This window comes from Propithecus coquereli, unplaced genomic scaffold (assembly GCF_000956105.1).
Source record: "Propithecus coquereli isolate 6110/MARCELLA unplaced genomic scaffold, Pcoq_1.0 Scaffold223, whole genome shotgun sequence".
NCBI classification, from domain to species: domain Eukaryota; kingdom Metazoa; phylum Chordata; class Mammalia; order Primates; family Indriidae; genus Propithecus; species Propithecus coquereli.
Window position 1 is genome coordinate 308092 of NW_012147523.1, and position 17748 is coordinate 325839.

A 17748-nucleotide genomic window follows, 5' to 3' on the forward strand; every position below is an offset into this window, starting at 1 on the left:
AACATTTTGCCCAACATTTTAGCCAATAAATGGCCATCTTGAGCAAGCAGCAGCCCAGTGAGTGAAGATCTGCTTTGTTCCATTGACATGCTCTTCTTTTGTTTCTTGTGCAGATACCGAGTTTTGGCAATTGGGGACGAGAAAGATCGAATCAGGAAAGAGGATGAACTTAATAGGCAAGTACTGATACATAAAGTACCTTTCCTCTGCTACTTGATTTGGTTGCCTACAACCTAGCACAGGGGTAATCTAGGGCCAAATCCAGCCCACCACCTGTTTTTGTAAATAAAGTTTTATTGGAACACAGCTGTGCCCATTCTATGTGTTGCTTGTGCTGCTTTTATGCGAGAACATCAGAGTTGAGTACAGTTGACCCTTGAACAACTCAGGGGTTAGGAGATGCCAACCCTGTGCACAGTCAAAAACCCACATATAACTTTTGACTCCCCAGAAACTTAACTACTAGGAGCCTACTGTTGACCAGAATTCTGCCATACTGATACAAACCGTCGATTAACACATACACTGTATGTTATATGTATTATGTACTGTATTCTTACAATAAAAAAAGCTAGAGAGAGAAAAGAAAACATTAATAAGAAAATCATAAGAAAGAGAAAACATATTTATTATTCATTTAGTGGAAGTGGATTATCAGAAAGGTCTTCATCCTCATCTTCATGTCAAGTAGGCGGAGGAGGAGGAGGAGGGGTTGGTCGTGCCGTCTCAGGGATGGCAGAGGCAGAAGAAAATCCACATATAAGTGGACCTGCAGTTCAAACCTGTGTTGTTCAAGGGTCAACTATAGTTGCAACAAAGTTCATGTAGTCAATAAAGACTAAAATATTTATTACCTGGCCCTTTATAGAAAACAGTTCGGACCCCCTAACCTCGAATGTCACTAGCCTAGCCTTAAGGAAGGTTGGAGAAAGGATTCGAACTCTCAACCCATGAGCTTCCAAGGAAAACTCTGTTCAGAAAGCTCAGCTTTTATTTTTCCGTCTTGGATAATCAATATTCCATTTGATTTTAGCTCTGTATTTCGGTGAGAAACCTATTCTCTTAGGAGGAAAGCTTGTTTAGAATTAGAGGGAAAGGAAATATAAGCACTAACTACATTTGTTAGTTGTCAAATGTCAGGAATGTCACCCTTTATCCACTAGATGGGAACTTTTTTCTTACAAAAATTGACCAGTTAAGCCTAAAAATCATCATTTATTTCATTTTATTTTGTGAATAGTTTTGGCATTCATGTTATTTTCGTGAGATTGAAAGCTTTTTTTTTTTAACTGAGAATTGCATCCCCCCAAGATGAGTGGTACCCTGCAGCCTCATGTTGCCCTGCCGCCCCCTCTTTTTCAGCGTGGATGACATCCACTTCCTGGTGCTCCAGAACCTCATCCAGAGCACACTGGCCCTCTCGGACAGTCAGATGAAGTCCTGCCAGTCGTTTCAGGTGGGTACCGGCTGCCTGGCCGCATAGCTGGGACGTGGGGCCCTCAGAGGCCGAGCCAGGTGAGGTGTTGACTCTGCTCTTCTCCGCTGGGGGCTCTCAGGGGGCCCAGTTGCCCCAAGATACCAGCCCTTGCATCTTTCGTCTTTATTTTTTTGTTGTTTTATATTTCTTTATTTTTATAGTATATATTTAAGATGTACAACAGGATGTTTTGATGTTTCTCTATGTTGTGAAATAATCACCAAAATCAAGCTAATTAATATATCCATCATGTCACATAGTTACCTCTTTTCTTTTAATGGTGAGAACACTCAGGATCTCCCCGCTTAGCACATTTCAAGTATACAGTACAGTATTGTCACCTGTAGTCACCATGCTGTACATTAGCTCTCCAGCTCTCCATATTCATCTCATGTAACTGAAGCTTTGTACCCCTTGACCAACATCTCTCCATCTCTCTCATCTTTGAAATACGGGGACAGGATCCAGTGACCTCCAAAATTCCTCCCAAAGCTGAGATTTTGCTTTGTTTGAGACAGGGTCTCACTCTGTTGCATGGGCTAGAATGCAGTGACATCATCAGAGCTCACCGCAACCTCAAACTCCTGGCCACAAGCGATCTTCCTGCCTCAGCCTCCTAAAGTGCTAGGATTACAGGGCATGAGCTACCGCACCCAGCCAAAAGCTGAAGTTTTAAGTCTAATATTTAAGACAGAAAATTAGGGAGAAGAGGAAATGAGGTGTGGCAAAGGAACTATTAATAAGAAAGTAATCGAGCCATACAGCATATCTTTTCGAATTATAACTTATAAACGCCGAGATATTTTGGTCGTTGGAGCTCACTGAACGGGAAAGCTGCCTTTCTCTAGGCGGCGAGTTGCCTGTCTCCTGAGAACGCAGATCTGTGCTGCTCCTCCATTGTGGCTGAAGGAGGATGAAATAGAGGAAGGCAGATCCCATCGAACCCCATATGGAGCCTGGGAAATTGGTGGTCTTGTTGCTCTTCTACAAATATGGACACTTGAGGGTCAGAGAAGTTAATACGTGCCCAAGGCCACACAGCTCAGGCATCACACAAGACCCCAATAGAGGGGCTGAGAGGGGCCTGCACCCCAGTCAGTGCTGCCCGGGGCATCATTCTCCCTTGCTCTTAATCCTCACAAAAATGAATTCCAAGTAGAACTGATTCACTTTTTTATTTAATCTCTAACCCTAAAAATCTGCTCTGGCTTATATTAACAAGTCAGCCTGGTTTGGAATGTGAGGAAAAAATAAGAACACAAAGGGATGGTGTTTTCTAGTTCCACGGATGCACTTAGGTGGGTGGGGTCCCAAACTCGGGGTGCCTCAGAGTCCACAGGAGCATTCTTATAGCATGCAGAGCCAAGCCCCCCCTCGGAGACTCCAGTCAGGGCTGGAAGGTGGGGCCCTCACAAGTGTGGGCCACACCCTCCCCTGGATCCTGATGCGGGGGTCCACAGACCACCCGTAAGGAAATGGGTTGTAGACCCAGCTGGGGCACTGGGATACTGTGGCCACGCGGGATGGGGGTGGGGAGGGAGGGCTGCGGGAAAAGGGAGCTGCTGAAGGAAAACAGGTGGCCAGGTTTGAATGGCTCGCTTCAGAACACCACCCTGGCCCTAGTCCTTTAACAGCCATGCCCAGGCCTCTGCAGACCCGAGGCTGAGTGTGCCTTTGAACTCTCCTGTTTTCATTCATCACACGGGGGTGCAGTGGCCTCCTGCAGGGACATCTAGGACCAACAAATCCAAGAGGCCCAATAAACATTCTCCATACACATGTTGCCAGGCAGCACTCGAGCCCTGCATTTTATTTCCTTGTGCCTGTTTCACACGCAGTAAAGGGTATACGTTTCAGACCAGGAGGCTGGTGTCAGTGCCGTGCATCCCTCTGCCACCCTAGCATTGTGCAGACGGAGAAAGCAAAGCTCCGTCTGAGCCTGATCATGCGGAGAGCAAGAGCGAGTAGTGTAGGGCAGGAGTCCAAGATAACCCACAGGCCACATCTAGCCTGTGGCTTTGTTTTGTTGGACTCACACTTGCTTTAAAAAAAAAAAAAAAAAAAAAAAAAAAAAAAAATTTTTTTCTTTGGTTTACTTCCAACATTACACACAAGAATCCAAATTTCTGACAGCCCAGTGGCTATGGAGTGGACCTTCTAGCTCTTCTGCTCAGCAGTGTGTCAGAGCTGTAAGGGATCTCAGGGCTCCTTCCCACCACCCCCTCAAACAAGAAAGACCAGCCCCAGAGAGGAGAAACTAACTTTACAATCAGTTAATGGAAAAAACCAGGCTCCTGCTGTCCAGCCAGGCCTTGTTTCCAGTGTCATCCTGCTGCCTTTTCCTCCTCCAGTTCCATCTCCATGTAGTATCATATCTGCACTCTAAAGGGTGGTGCCAAAGGGCCAATTGCTTTGCCTCCATCCCCAGGGATGTGGGAGGTCACCCAAGAAAGATGACCTGGCTAGCAGGAAGCAGGTGCTTCTTTAGTGACTCCCAAGATCTGGCAGTGAGGACTGGAAGGCCGATAGCAATGATGTCAGGGCCCCGATGGGGACCCCATTAGGTCCCCCCTGCAGCTCAGGGTTCCAGGAAGCAGGTGAAAGACCTGGAGCTTGCCAGGCAGCTGTGGGTTCTTTGTGCCTGTGACAGGGAAATCTGAGGGGCTGGCCCACACTCCCCAACTCATCGTACATGGTCTGAGCCCTCCTGTTCCACAGCAGCAGATGTTTGGGGAATCTGCTCATTCGTTAATTATCTTCAAATGGAAGTGAAGAGCAAAAGTCACAGAAAATTTGTCACGAGAAGCTGGATCCAGCTTCACTCCAGTGCTCTGTGGGGAAGGAACGATGACATAACAGCCACCCCTACTTCTTTCCCTCTGCCTGGGTACAGTGTTTCTCCGCATAAGGCCTGAGAGTGCACACCCAGGACTGACGCACACCCAGTGCCATCTAGAGGAAGCAACTTTGCACAGGCCTCCATCCCGCAGGCTCCAGAGAACACCACCCTACACCCTCAGAACCCCAGATGACCACTGCTCTGGCTCCCTGTCCCCTGTGTCCCTCCGCTGGAGGAAAGGTACAGGGGTGAGGTCGCAGTTCTCTCCGTGGTTCCACCCCTGCCTGGCTGTATGACCTCAGAGGAGCACTTAAAGGCCGTGTGTCTCAGTCTCCTGTCACTCAGGCCCTGGGGGTGGTGCCAGAGAGAACCTTCTGAGCCTAAAATCCTTAGACCATGACAGTGACTTTTCTTGGCCAGCACTTTTGAGGAGACAGCCTGGTAGGATTCTCGGGCTGGCATGTGCCAGACACTCAGGAGCTGTTGGTGGCTGAGCCAACCCTTCGTGGAAACTTGGAGTAACAGAGTCCCTGCTGGGCCTGCGTCCTTTGATTGGCTCTTCCTTTGGGTGGGGCCAGGTCTGTGAGACTTTGCTGGCTGAGCCATGAAGTCACGTGGTATGGCCAGTAGAGGGGCCTCCTTCCATGTAGTGCTCCAGGTGGGCAGTGGGTGCTGGTGGCAGCAGCCAGAGTTAAATCTGTGCTCTCCTGGGACTTCCAGACAATGCATAAGTGACCTGAGGTCACTTCAGGTAGAGGTAGCTGCTATGAGAAGATAAAGTAGGATAATGTAATACAGTTGACCACAGAGGAGCAGGTTGGAGAAGGATTTGTTATTTGAGGGGAAATATTTGAGCTGAGACTCGAATGTTGAGAAGTCAGCCATGCAAAGACTGACGGGAGCGGCAAGTGCAGAGGCCCCGAGGTGGAAAGCCTGGGCTTTTTCAAGAAAAGTAAGAAGGGTAGGGAGGCTGGGGGTGGAGTTGGAGGAGGTGAGGCCAGAGAGGCGGGCAGGGTCTCCCTCCCCAGGTTCCCTCTTGTCCTAGTAAGGACTGGATGCTGCTCCACTTGCCAGACAAGCCCTTGGGATGTCAAAGCAGGGCAGGAATGTGTGGTCTGATGTAGGCATCCAAGGGTGACGCTGGCTGCTGTGGGGAATGATCAGGGGCCGGGGGGGAGGTGACACAAAGAAGTAGGGAGACGAGTTACCTGGTGGGGAACAGCGGTGGCAGGGACGAGATGGGGCCAGTGGAGATGCGTTTGAGGACGTGTAGAAGGTAGAGCCAACCAGATATACTGATGCTTGGGCGAGAGTCTAAGGGACATAGGATTGGCTGAGATGATTCTGTTGACTCCCGGCGTCTTTGTGTCCAGAGAAATGGGCTTGGGGGTGACTAGCTTTCCTGTCTCTGCAGTTGTCTGACCCTCTCTGTGGTGTCTGGAAGTGTGGCTTGATGGTCTGACAGTTGGGATTCTTGCTTCCTCCAGGCTTCCGCTACACACACGTGCGCACGCGTGCACACACACACACGCACACATGCCCGGACGCACACGCGTTAGCTCCAGCTCCCCGTCCCTCGTCCCCAATCGCCTACTTCCTCTCTAAAGGGTCAGCTGTAGCTTCTGTGTGTCCACGTGCTCTGGCTCAGGCATCCCCTGGCCGGCTGGAGAACCTCGTTCACCTCGCCACGCTGTGTTACAGACCTTCCGCCTCTACCGGGAGTACAAGGACCAGACCCTCGTGAAGGCCTTCATGGAGTGCCAGAAAAGGAGCTTGGTCAACCGGCGCCGGGTCAACCACACGCTGGGCCCCAAGAAGAACCGGGCCCTGCCCTTCGTGCCCATGTCCTACCAGTTATCCCAGACCTACTACAGGTGAGCGCCCGCTCAGGAGCCCTCGCTGGCCCAGGGTCGGCGGCCGAGCCACGCCCTGACCGCAAAGAGTAGCAAAAGAACACCGTTTTCATGAGAGAATGTAGGGGCTGGGAAGAAGTTTCCTCATCAGCACCTGTCCTCCTTCCTGTGTGGGAATCAGTGAACACTGGCAGTGTTTTGTGGGGGGCATTGCCATTTTCACAGGTAGGTGTTTTCCCTTCTCCTGTCAGATGGGGTAAAGTCAGTTTCGAATTTAATAATTGGTCCCTTTGGAAGTCCACCCTCCTGGTTGGGCATAAGCTTGGTCCCTCATCCTCACAGCGCCAAGCCCTGTGAAGCCTCCTGCTTTGCAGCTCTCGTGCCGCCTCTCGGGCCTGTTTGCAGCACCGGCAGCCGGGGCTGGGGCGTGGAGGAGCGTTCAGAGGAGCATTTTCCTGGAGCTCCTTCCTGGACGGCACTCTCGGTGCAGCACGCCTGGCACCACCGGCCTTCTACCTCCACGCAGGGGAAGTCCCTTAGATCGTTCCCGAGCCATTGCCTTGACAGCTTCCCCTTCTCCACACTGTTCTCCTTGCCAGCCCTGAGGCCGTGTCGGGGCTGCATTCACTTGCCTGAAGACGCCATCCCTGTGCACGTGGCTCCAGGCACTTCTTCCTGAAACCTCTCCTTGTTGGCCCAAGTCCAGCAAGGCCGTTTGAGCTGGAGCCGCTGCTCTGGACTGCTCGTCCTTGTCTGAACTGAGAGCTGTGGTCTGATCAGCAGATCAGGAAGACGTCTTGGATCCCTTCTCCCTGACTGTTATTACAGAGTCATGGAACATCACACTCTCGGACAGAGACAGGGGCTTGACTCTGCAGGCACCAGATGGAGACAGTGAGATGGAACACACAGTGTCCTCTCATCTCTCTGTGAATCAGGGCCAGTCTTGTGTGAAGATTGCTATTACCTCTTCCCTAGTTCAGCGGCTGTTTATAGTGAGCTCCTGCAGGTGAGGCATGGAGCATTGGGTGAAAAAAGACAGGACCCTCCCTCGAAGGTGCTCGGGCAAGTGGGGAAGAGACACGGACACCACTGGGTGCCCCCACGGTGCCTTCATTTGAGATGGAAAAGAGAGCTCTAGGGGAGAGCTGGGGGAGTGTGGTTTCACCATGATGATTTGACGTGCTCGTAGCCCGTCCAGATGGATTCATCCCATCGCTGGTCCTCAGTCGGGCCCTTCCTTCCTTTCTGTCTGTCTGTCTGTGTAGGATTTTCACATGGCGATTTCCAAGCACCATCTGCACGGAATCATTCCAGTTTCTTGACAGAATCCGGGCTGCCGGCAAGTTGGACCAGCCTGATAATTTTTCTTTCAAAGACCAGGATAACAACGATTCCACAAATGACATGGTGGCATTTTCTTTGGACGGCCCTGGAGGGCATTGTGTGGCTGCCCTGACCCTTTTCTCTCTGGGCCTCATGTCCGTGGATGTCAGGATCCCAGAGCAGATCATAGTGGTGGACAGTTCCATGGTGGAGAATGAGGTCATTAAGAGGTAAGAGCCCAGAGTCACAGAGGTGGGACACCTGGCATTGTGCATGCTGCTCTGGTCACAGTCTGGGCTCGAGTGTGTTCTCAGAGCTTCAGGCAACTTTATTTCCTCAGTCATCTTGTCTTACTCACTCAATAGACATGTACCGAGTGTTTCTGCTTTGTGTCCAGCACTGTGCGAGGCGTTTGCCAGACACAGACAAGCAGGGTGTAGCGGTGCCTTTAGGGAGCTCACAGGACAGGGCTTCCCAGATCAGTAACTAGGAATGACAGGACAGTGTCCATGGCGTCCTCTGCTGGGGCCTCCCAGTTGCCATGGGAGTCTGCCAAAGAGGGGGACACGGTGTAGCAGGGTGGGGCAGGGGTGGGAAGAGAAGGTGGGATTGACCCAGACTCCTTGAGGGCCTCACAGCTGAACTGGGACTTCATGGGAAAGCAAGTGCTTTCTGGGCAGTGATCCAGGCAAAAGGAACAGCCCTTGCAAAGTCACAGATGTGCGACCAGGGGTCACTGAGGTGTGCGGAAAGGGAAGAGGGAGGTGGGTGTGGAGCAGCAGACCACGCTGAGCCTCAGCAACAGAGCACAGCCAGATACCACTGCCTGGGCAGCCGCCGGGCTGGCCTGGATCCGGGCGTCTAGGTCTCGGTTCTCTTCCAGCTTGGGAAAGGACGGCGGCTTGGAGGATGACGAGGATGAAGAGGAAGACTTGGACGAAGGCTCAGGGGGCAAGCGCCGGAGCATGGAGGTGAAGCCCGCCCAGGCCTCCCACACCAACTACCTGCTGATGAGGGGCTACTACTCCCCTGGCATTGTTAGCACCCGCAACCTCAACCCCAACGACAGCATCGTGGTCAACTCCTGCCAAGTGAAGTTCCGGCTCCGCCGCACCCCTGTGCCCACCCAGCTCGGGCCAACTGGTGAGTGCTCCCCCCTGGGGCTGGGGAAGGGGCTCGCCCATCAGCCAGAAAGGCCCTTTGGCCTGTCCTGTGACCCAGGCCAGAGATGCGCACCTTCAGGCTCCAAAGGCCAGGTGTGCAGCCACAGCCGATGTGAAGAAAAACACTCCCATTCTTACAGCTGACTCAAGGAGAGCGTGTCCTGAGACACCTTCTCAGGTGACAGTGTTGTGCCCACACCTCTGTGGAAGAGCTCAGCATGCCGCCTCTTCCTGTCTTTTAATCATAGTCATGCAGGCAGGTGCCAGCAGCCAGGTGGAGGCCCCTGAGGAGGCGAACGCCCCACTGCCCGCTCTCCACGGCGGCCTCCTCACTGCTCCTGGTCTCAATCTCCTGGGGCTTACTTAACTCCGTGACTCTGAACTCCACTTTTAGGAAATGTATCTTTTGACCCCGGTAGGATAGATGAGTATTCTTCTCACAGTCGTGATCTCCTGTCTCCTTTACTTCCAATTTTAGTTCTTCTATTGATGACCTTTGAAACTTTAAATAACTTACCAAACCACAGTTCCCCACGCACTCAATTTCAGGCAGGCCCTCTCTCCTCCTGCGACGTAATATTAGGGCCCCTTTAATTCCCTACATTGTCCCCCTTCCCCACCTCTGGCTGACTTACCTTTATGTGCACAGGCACACCTCAGAGATATTGCAGGGTCGGTTCTCGACCGTCGCAGTAAGGTGAATATCGCAATAAAGCAAGTCACGTGAATGTTTTTGGTTTCCCAGTGCATATGCAAAGCGTTTGCCTCGATCTTAGCAAGCTGTATCCACACTGTACTGTAGTCTGTTAAGTGTGTAATAGCATTGTGCCTAAAAATATAATGTGCATACCTTAATTAAAAAACACTTTATTGCTGAATAATGCTAACCATCATCTGAGCCTTCAGCCAGTTGTAATCTTTTTGCTGGTGGAGGCTCTTGCCTCTGGTGATGGCTGTGGACTGATGAGGGTGGTGGTTGCTGAAGGTTGGGATGACTGTGGCAGTTTCTTAAACTAAGACAACAATGATGTTTGCGTCATCGATTGACTTTTTCTTTCACGAAAGATTTCTCTGTAGCATGTGATGCTATTTGATAGCATTTTTACCTACAGTAGAACTTCTTTCAAAATTGGAGCTAGTCCTCTCAAAACCTGCCTGCCACTTCTTTACCAAGTAAGTTTATGGAATATTCTAAATCCTTTGTTGTCATTTCAACAATGTTTCCAGCATCTTCACCAGGAGTAGATCCCATCTCAAGAAGCCACTTTCTTTGCTCATCCTTAGGAAGCAACTCCTCATCTGTTCAAGTTCGATCACGAGCTTGCAGCAATTCAGTCACATTCTTAGGGCCCCATTTCTAATCTTAGTTCTCTTGCTATTTCTACCACATCTGTAGTTACTTCCTCCACTAAATCTTGAGCCCCTCAAAGACATCCATGAGGATTGGAATCAGCTTCTTCCAAACTCCTGTTGAGTTGCTATTTTGACCTCCTCCCGTGAGTCATCAATGTTCTTAATGGTGTCTAGAATGGTGAATCCTTTTCAGAATGTTTTCAATTTACTTTGCCCAGATTCATCAGAGGAATCACTATCTATGGCAGTGATAGCCTTATGAAATGTATTTCTTAAATAATAAGACTTGAAAGTCGAAACTACTCATTGATCCATGGGCTACAGCATGGATGTCATGTTCGCCGGCATGAAAACAACATTCGTCTCCTTGTACATCTCCATCAGAGCTCTTGGGTGACCAAGTGCATTGTCAATGACCAGTAATATTTTGAAATGGATCTTTTTTTCTGAACAGTAGATTTCAACAGTGGGCTTAAAATATTTAGGAGATTATGTTGTAAGCAGATGTGCTGTCATCGATTATGTTGTACGCACATGTGCTGTCATCCAGGCTTTGTTGTTCTATTTCTAGAGCACAGGCAGAATAGATTTAGCATAATTCTTAAGGGCCCTAAGATTTTTGGAATGGAAAATAAGCACTGGCTTCAACTTAAAGTCACCAGCTGCATTAGTCCCCAACAAGAGAGTTGGCCATTCTGTCCTTTGAAGCTTTGAAGCTTTGAAGCCAGGCATTGACTACTCCTCTCTAGCTGCAAAAGTCCTAGACGGCATCTTCTTCCAATATAAGGCTGTTTGATCTGCATTGAAAATCTGTTGTTTAGTGTGGCCACCTTCATCAATGATCTTAGCTAGATCTTCTGGATAACTTGCTGCAGCTTCTACACCAGCACTTGCTGCTTTACCTTTTATGGTATGGAGTTGGCTTCCTTCCTTAAGTCTCATGACCCGACCTCTGCTGGCTGCCAACTTTTCTTCTACAGCTTCCTCACCTCTCTCAGTCTTCATAGAATTGAAGAGAGGTAGGGCCTTGCTCTGTACTAGGTTTTGGCTTAAGGGAACGTTGTGGCTGGTTTGATCTTCTATACGGACTACTAAAACTTTCTCCGTATCAACAATGATAAGGTTGCTTTGCTTTCTTACTATTCACTCGAGTAGCACTTTTAATTTCCTTCCAGAACTTTTCCTTTACACTCACAACTTGGCTTACCGTTGGCACAAGAGCCCTAGCTTTTGGCCTATCTGGGCTTTCAGTATGCCTTCCTCACTAAGCTTAATCATTTCTAGCTTTTGCTTTAAAGTGAGAAGTGACATTTTCTTTCACTTAAACACTTAGAGGCCATCATAGGGTTATTAATTGGCCTAATTTCAATATTGTTGTGTGTCAGGGAATAGGGAGGCCCAAGGAGAGGGAGCGAGATGGGGAGCGGCTGGTCAGTGGAGCAGTCAGGTCCCACACAACATGTATCAGTTAAATTCACCATCTTACATGGGTGCAGTTTGTGGTGCCCCCAAACAATTACAGTAGTAACATAAAAGATCACTGATCAGAGATCACCATAATAAATATAATAATGACAAAGTTTGAAATATTGCAAGAATTACCATGACGTGACACAAAGACTACAAAATGAGCGCATGCTGTTGGGAAAATGGTGTACTAATAGACTTGCTCAACACAGGATTGTTACAAACCTTGTTTGTTAAAAATGCAGTATCTGTGAGGTGCGATAAAGCGAGGTGCATTGTTGAGATTCAGGGTGTTTACAGCCGGTTTCGTAACCACAATTTGAATTCTGCGCTTTGTCTAGAGTTTGAACCAGGCAAAAATGTAGTGCTAACCTATAGACTGTGGCCTTCACAGACATCTTTTATAGGAAGCAAGAGAAAGCAGCCCTGGCCAGTGTAGGCAGAAGTGAGAACGAGTAGTAAGCGCATGAGCTGCAGGAAGGGGTGGGACAAGAGCAGCCCTGGTCAAGGCCCTGCCCTCCAGAGCTCTGGGGTTTATCATTCTCGGATCCCATCCCTGGCCTCTGTGCCTTCCCCTTACATCTCGAGCAGGAGGATCACGGGCCAGGGCAAATCTTGTCCAGTAGCTGCAGTCACGGACCCTGGGCAGAGTTTCAGGAGCCCTGACTGGCAGGGGCCCGGCATGCCGACCCAGAAGGTGACCTTGCGGCTTTGGGGAACAATGAGTTGGAGCCGGAGCTTGCCCTGCCTCAGTGTCGCTTGTGCACGGGTCTGGGGAGGGGCTTCTGTCAAGCTGCCTCTGATCTTCCTCCTCATCCTCGCAGCCACCTCTCTGGACGAGCTAACAGCAGGAATTTCCTTCCTACCTGCCACGTTCACCAGACTGATAAACCCCCAAGAAAACACCTGCAGCTCAGAAGAGCTTGTCCGCCAGCTGGAGCTGTCCGGGTATAAACCTGAAGATGTGTCTGCTGCCTTGGAGATCCGGGAAGCCATTGTGGCCTCGGGCTGTTTCGGGGTTGATGAGGAGGAGCTGCGCAGACACTTCTCGACCCTCGAGAAGACAGGCAGCGAGCGCACCCGGACGTTCACAGATTGCGTCAAGGTGAGCTGCGCTTTAGGCTCTCCTGGTGTCATTAAAGCAGAACTTTCAGCTCCCAGGCAGATGCACTCTGCAAATGGACTTGTTTCATGAGTGGCCACACTGAGTGGAGAGAGGGAAGGACACTGCCCCAGGGCCAGAAGCCAGGCCTTGTCCTGATGGAGCTGGGCTTGCCACCTGCTCAGGACACCTAACACATTAGGCAGGGTAGACCACTCCCTTCGCCACCCGTCAGGCCAGTCCCAACGATCCTGGGTTCCCAGGCTGACCCAGCGTGTCTCCTGCTTTCTCTAGGACCTCGTGGAGCTACAGCAGGTGCTGGAAGTTGGCGGCAACACCGTTCGCCTGGTGGCTATGGCCGCCGCCCAGCCCTGGCTCCTGCACTCGGTACGGCTAAAAGGCAAAGAGGAGGAGGCTGACGCCCAAAGAGAAGATCCCCTGGCCAAGGCCCTGGAGGGGCCTTCCAGTGAGGACAGCCCTGAGAGGCCAGCACCGCCTTCTCAGGGTCCCCAGAGCGCCAAGAGGCGTGCCAGCTGGGCTGATCAGAGCGGGGAGGCCGATGCTGAGGGTACTCAGAAGCCCCCCACAAAGAGGCCTGCACTTGAGGACACGCGCTTGGGCCCCAGCCCCAGCCCCGGGCCCAGGACAGAAAAGGAGGCAGAAAGCCAGGCCCCAGCTCCGCCTCCAGCTCTGGAAGACACTGCTGCAGGGGTAGCTGGACAGGAGGACCAAGAGGCTATTGGGGTGTCCATCTCCCCCGGCCAGGAGCAGCTGAGCTGTCAGGCCCAGCTTCCAGAAGGCTCTGAAGACCCTAGAGGTACCACCTTGTCCCATGCCCCACCTTACCCCACTCCACTCCCCTTCTCTGCCCTCGCCCTGATTGGCCCACACCTTTCCCCGAAGATGGGGCACCTCTTGCCACCGGCCATAGAAGGGCTTCAGCTTTTCAGAGCTCACACCCTGAGGTGAGGCAGACGATCTTGCCTGTACGTGTATTTCCACTGGAGGGCAGAAGGCCTCCCAAACGCCCACAGGGACCACTGAGTCCCAGCTGCAGGCCTCTGGCCGGGTGGTGCGACAGACAGGCTGGCAGACACACCATGCCGAGACTCACCCTTCCCCTCCCGCTCTGTCTGGGGTCGACAGCGGCTTTCTCCTGTGCTTTCTCTTGGTGTCTTGTTCTCCTGGGGGTTTGCCTAGGGGTTTTGCACACCACCCTTGTGGTGAGGGCATCAGGATGGAAGTGGGGTATTCACTGGCTTCCTCCAGCACGGGGCTTCCTCGGGGCCTGGGAGCCAGCTCTGCACGTTCGCACGCTGTGGTGTGTTCTCGTGTCACGTGCTGGCGTCGGCCTCCAAGGCCCAGCCTCCTTGAGGACGGGCGCTGTGAGAGGAGACGGATCGTTGTCCTTTTGTGTCACCCCAGAAGTGCCCGGCACACGACACACGGTGGGCTCAGCGCCGGCGTGGATGAGTGGAGGAAAGACGGCTCCTCCCGCCTATTGAGTCCCTCCTGTCCTTTCCTCTTCCACCAGGGTTGGCAGAGAGTTCTGGAGCCGGCGGCCTCTCCCAGGCAGCACGGGAAAGGTGAGTGTGGGCCCGCTGGGGCCTGGGGCAGGCCTAAGCGTGTCCTCAGGGTTCCTGACAGGGGACCGAGAGTTAAGGATTCACGTGAAGGTCTCTGATGGAGATGCGGGCTGGGACAGTCTGCCCAGCACAGTGGGCAAGGACTAGGTGTGCTGGGCATTCACTGCACCCAGATATGCCTGGAGCGGGCTGTGGTTCCAGAATGCGCGTAGCGCTGGCTGAGAACCCTGAGCCAGGTGCTTTCACGTTGTCACTAGGGCTCCTGACAGCCCACAGGGACCCTCATTCCCATCTTACAGATGAGCAGAGGGCCCAGAGAGGCACTGCTCCTGCCCAAGGTCACATAGCCAGTGCGAGGCCAGATCAGCCCAGAGTGCCCCAGTGCTGGTCCCGGCAGCCTCCTCTTCAGGGATAAGCACCTTCTACCCGGGACTGCTGTGCCCTAGGGTTGGGAGGTGGCTCAGAGGCCACAGAAGCCTTTCCGGTGAGGGGCGCCTCCCACAGGTGTGTTGTCCTCAGCAGGGCAGGGCCCAAGTTCCCTGGGCCCTAGCTCCGAGGAGTTCACATACGGCCCCGCCACAGCCCAGCCATGGCAGTCAGAGCCAAGTGTCCAGCTAGTCTGGGGCCCGTGGCACTCCGGGCCCCATGTGGCAGATCAGTCCCTGGTTTAGTAGCAGAAACCTTTGTTCAGAGGAAAGTGTGTCTGGAACCCTGCAGATGGCACAGAGCAGAACTTCTGGATGATGACTTGTGTGAGCTTGGCCGGGTGGAAGCAGCCACTAGCCCAGGGTGCCAGGTGGAGCCCTAACTCTTGTCCTTCCCCTGCCAGTGTGGAGGGACCCAGGGGCCATGGGTTCATCGTGACCTTGGCTACAGCTACATCTGAACAGGTCCCCACACTGTGGCGCCCTCAGCTGGCCATCGTGGGCCCCTCTGTCCGGCCAGGAGGGAGGGGGGAGGCCAGAGAACAGAAGATGGACGTTCCCCAGCCCTGAACAAGCTGCCGCCTCTCTGCCCCACTGAGCCCTGACGCCGACTACTCACCCTACAGGGACTGCGAGAGCATCTGCTTCATCGGCCGCCCGTGGCGCGTCGTGGACGGCCACCTGAACATGCCCGTGTGCAAGGGCATGATGGAGGCCATGCTGTACCACATCATGACCAGGCCCGGCGTCCCTGAGAGCTGCCTGCTGCGCCACTACCACGGCGTCCTGCAGCCCGTCGCCGTGCGGGAGCTGCTCCAGGTGCGGGCCCTGCTGGGGCTCTATGGGGGGTTGAGGGGTGGCTGGGTGCACTCCTGGGGTGCAGCAGGTGAGGAGGCCTCTGCTCCGGTGTCCCACCTTCCACCTCGCCTGCAGCTCCCTCCTCCACCCTCAGCAAAGGCCCTGGCTGACAGGTGCCACCTGTGAACTCACCTGCCTTTCGCACTGTGTCCCCAGCCCTGTTCCCAGCACTCTGCCCCCGGCAGCCCCAGCCGGGCTCCTGCCCCCAGGGCCATCCCTACAGTGTCCTTCAGCAGGTCCACGCTGCCACCCAAGCTGAAAGATGGCTTTCCTGGTGTTCTTGCCTCCGACGCTTTCTCTGTACCCGGGGTCACAAACTCCCCAGCCCCCGGGGGCGCACAGGTACACAAGCATCACGCCCTGGTGGGCGGCGAGGAGAGACCTTGCCTTTTGAGGGCAGCTGCCTCCGGCTCGCTCACGGCCCAGCATGCCCAGGGCTCCAGCTCCTTGGGAAGCTGGAAGCTTGAAGATCACTGTGAAATTTCCTCAACTTTAAGGTGCTTACAGGCCAAACAAACAGAACCCACCCGGAAGCCAGTCTTGGCTCACAGAAGCCCATCCGCAGCCCCTGCTATGTGCCTGTCCTCCGGCACTGGCGTTTCCTGCGGTGGCCCCAGCACTGTACAGACACTGCTCACGCCGCTCCCTCCCCTGCCCTGGCCTTCTGCTTGAACCCCGCTGGTAAATCCCTACCTGTCTCTCAAGGCCGAGTTCAGGTGCCCCTGTAACTTGTGTGTCTCGTGGTGTCTCCAGGGCCTGGAATCCCTCGGCTGCATCAGGAAGCGCCTGCTGAGGAAGCCCAAGCCTGTCTCGCTCTTCTCCAAGCCCGAGGTGGAGGAGGCGGAGGCCCCCTCCAGCCCGGGCGAGAGCCCCACGGCGTTCTATGAGCCCACGCTGGACTGCACCCTCCGGCTGGGCCGCGTGTTCCCCCACGAGGTCAACTGGAACAAGTGGATCCACTTGTAGGGCACCTGTGGGCGTCACCTCCCCTCCCAGCCGCCGCTGCCACGCTGGCCCCACTTGGTGGTCGGCAGACCCCACTGCTGCCCCAGGACATCCGTCTGTGCCGAGCCTCCTGCCACCGGGGACAGTACTGCAGTGCCTGACAGGTGCATCCCACTGTCCTGGAACTCTGGAAGGAGGCCCCCCACCGGCCTGTCCCCAGGCTCTGACGGGGCTGCTCCTCGGGAACCTGCTTTATCACACTGGGAGTTGGTGCTTCTTGTCCCAGCCGGGCTGGGATGTGGTGGAGCAGTTGCGGGGACTGTGGCCCTTCCGCTGCCCCCTCCTGTTCCTGTGGTCTCAGCCCCTGACGGCCGCTGCTTGTTTCCTGCTCTCAGTGGCGCTGTGTGCGGCTGACGCTGGAACCTGGGCTGTGGTTGGTTTTGAGGGGTCCTGGAGGGCTTCTGAGGAGGGGCTGCCGTCTGGGAGCAGAGCTGCCTGCCAGGCACTGGCCTTCCGTGCACACCCCAGAGCCGTGATCGGGGATGCATGGGGCCTCGGGGTCGCCCCGCCCACGCACACCTCACGTTCCAGCCTCCAGCCGCCTCGGCAGACTCCTGGGTCCTTGCGTGCCCAGGCACCACCGAGAGGGAGGGCCTCATGGGAGATGTGTCACAGCACCAGGGCGGTGTTCCCTGCCTCCAGGGGGCCCTCGCAGAGACCACAGCTCCTCCCCAGGCAGGACATCCCGCCCCAGCTGGGACTGAGCCACCCAGAGCGGAGCTGGGGTTCCTTTTCTGGCCTCGCAGGTCACCTGGCAGGCCCGCTGGGCTGGGTGCCCGGCTTTCTCCGCCTGGCCGGCGATTTCCTGCTGGCCCCAGACATGAGGAGTGCCTGTAGGATTTGGCTTTGTTTGTTTTGTATTTGTTCTTTAACCTTTTTCCTCATTAAAAAAAAAAAAAAAGTCCCTCGGCATGTATTTATTTTTTAATTAAAGTGAAGCAAATGCATTTAGTTTTGTGCGTCCTAAAGAATTGTTGATTTTCTGGGGGACGAGCTGCTTCCAGCTGTGCAACATCTAGGAATGGCGTCCCCAGGGACACCCAGGGACGGGGGCGATGCCGGTGCTGAGCGCAGCGACCCCAGGCCTGGCTTCAGCAAGCGGGCGGGACGGCCGTCCTTGGGGATGAGAGGGACTCGGGCGGCCCCCTCGCCTGCCCCCTCGGCCTCAAAAGCCCTCCTGCCTTCCCAGCTGGCGCCGGGCCTGTCCCTGCCCAGAGCGGCTCGCCCACCTGTGTCCGGCAGCTGCCAGCCCAGCGCAGGCCCACGGCGGGCTCAGCACCGCGGCGCTGTCAGC

At 53.9% G+C, this 17748-nt stretch overlaps 1 protein-coding gene across 2 annotated transcripts in view; it reads left to right on the forward strand.

Moving 5' to 3' along the window:
* GTF3C1 (general transcription factor IIIC, polypeptide 1, alpha 220kDa) overlaps positions 1 to 17320 on the forward strand; it is an 81854-nt gene extending 64534 nt beyond the window's left edge. For both annotated transcript variants that reach the window (XM_012645002.1, XM_012645003.1), the window contains exons 28-37: positions 114 to 176; positions 1363 to 1456; positions 6018 to 6190; positions 7438 to 7725; positions 8379 to 8638; positions 12303 to 12583; positions 12875 to 13397; positions 14115 to 14166; positions 15218 to 15410; positions 16203 to 17320. In XM_012645002.1, coding sequence (XP_012500456.1) covers positions 114 to 176; positions 1363 to 1456; positions 6018 to 6190; positions 7438 to 7725; positions 8379 to 8638; positions 12303 to 12583; positions 12875 to 13397; positions 14115 to 14166; positions 15218 to 15410; positions 16203 to 16415 — 2140 coding nt within the window. In that variant the 3' untranslated portion in view covers positions 16416 to 17320. The remainder of the gene's footprint in view (positions 1 to 113; positions 177 to 1362; positions 1457 to 6017; positions 6191 to 7437; positions 7726 to 8378; positions 8639 to 12302; positions 12584 to 12874; positions 13398 to 14114; positions 14167 to 15217; positions 15411 to 16202) is intronic.
* Positions 17321 to 17748: the final 428 nt, after the last annotated feature.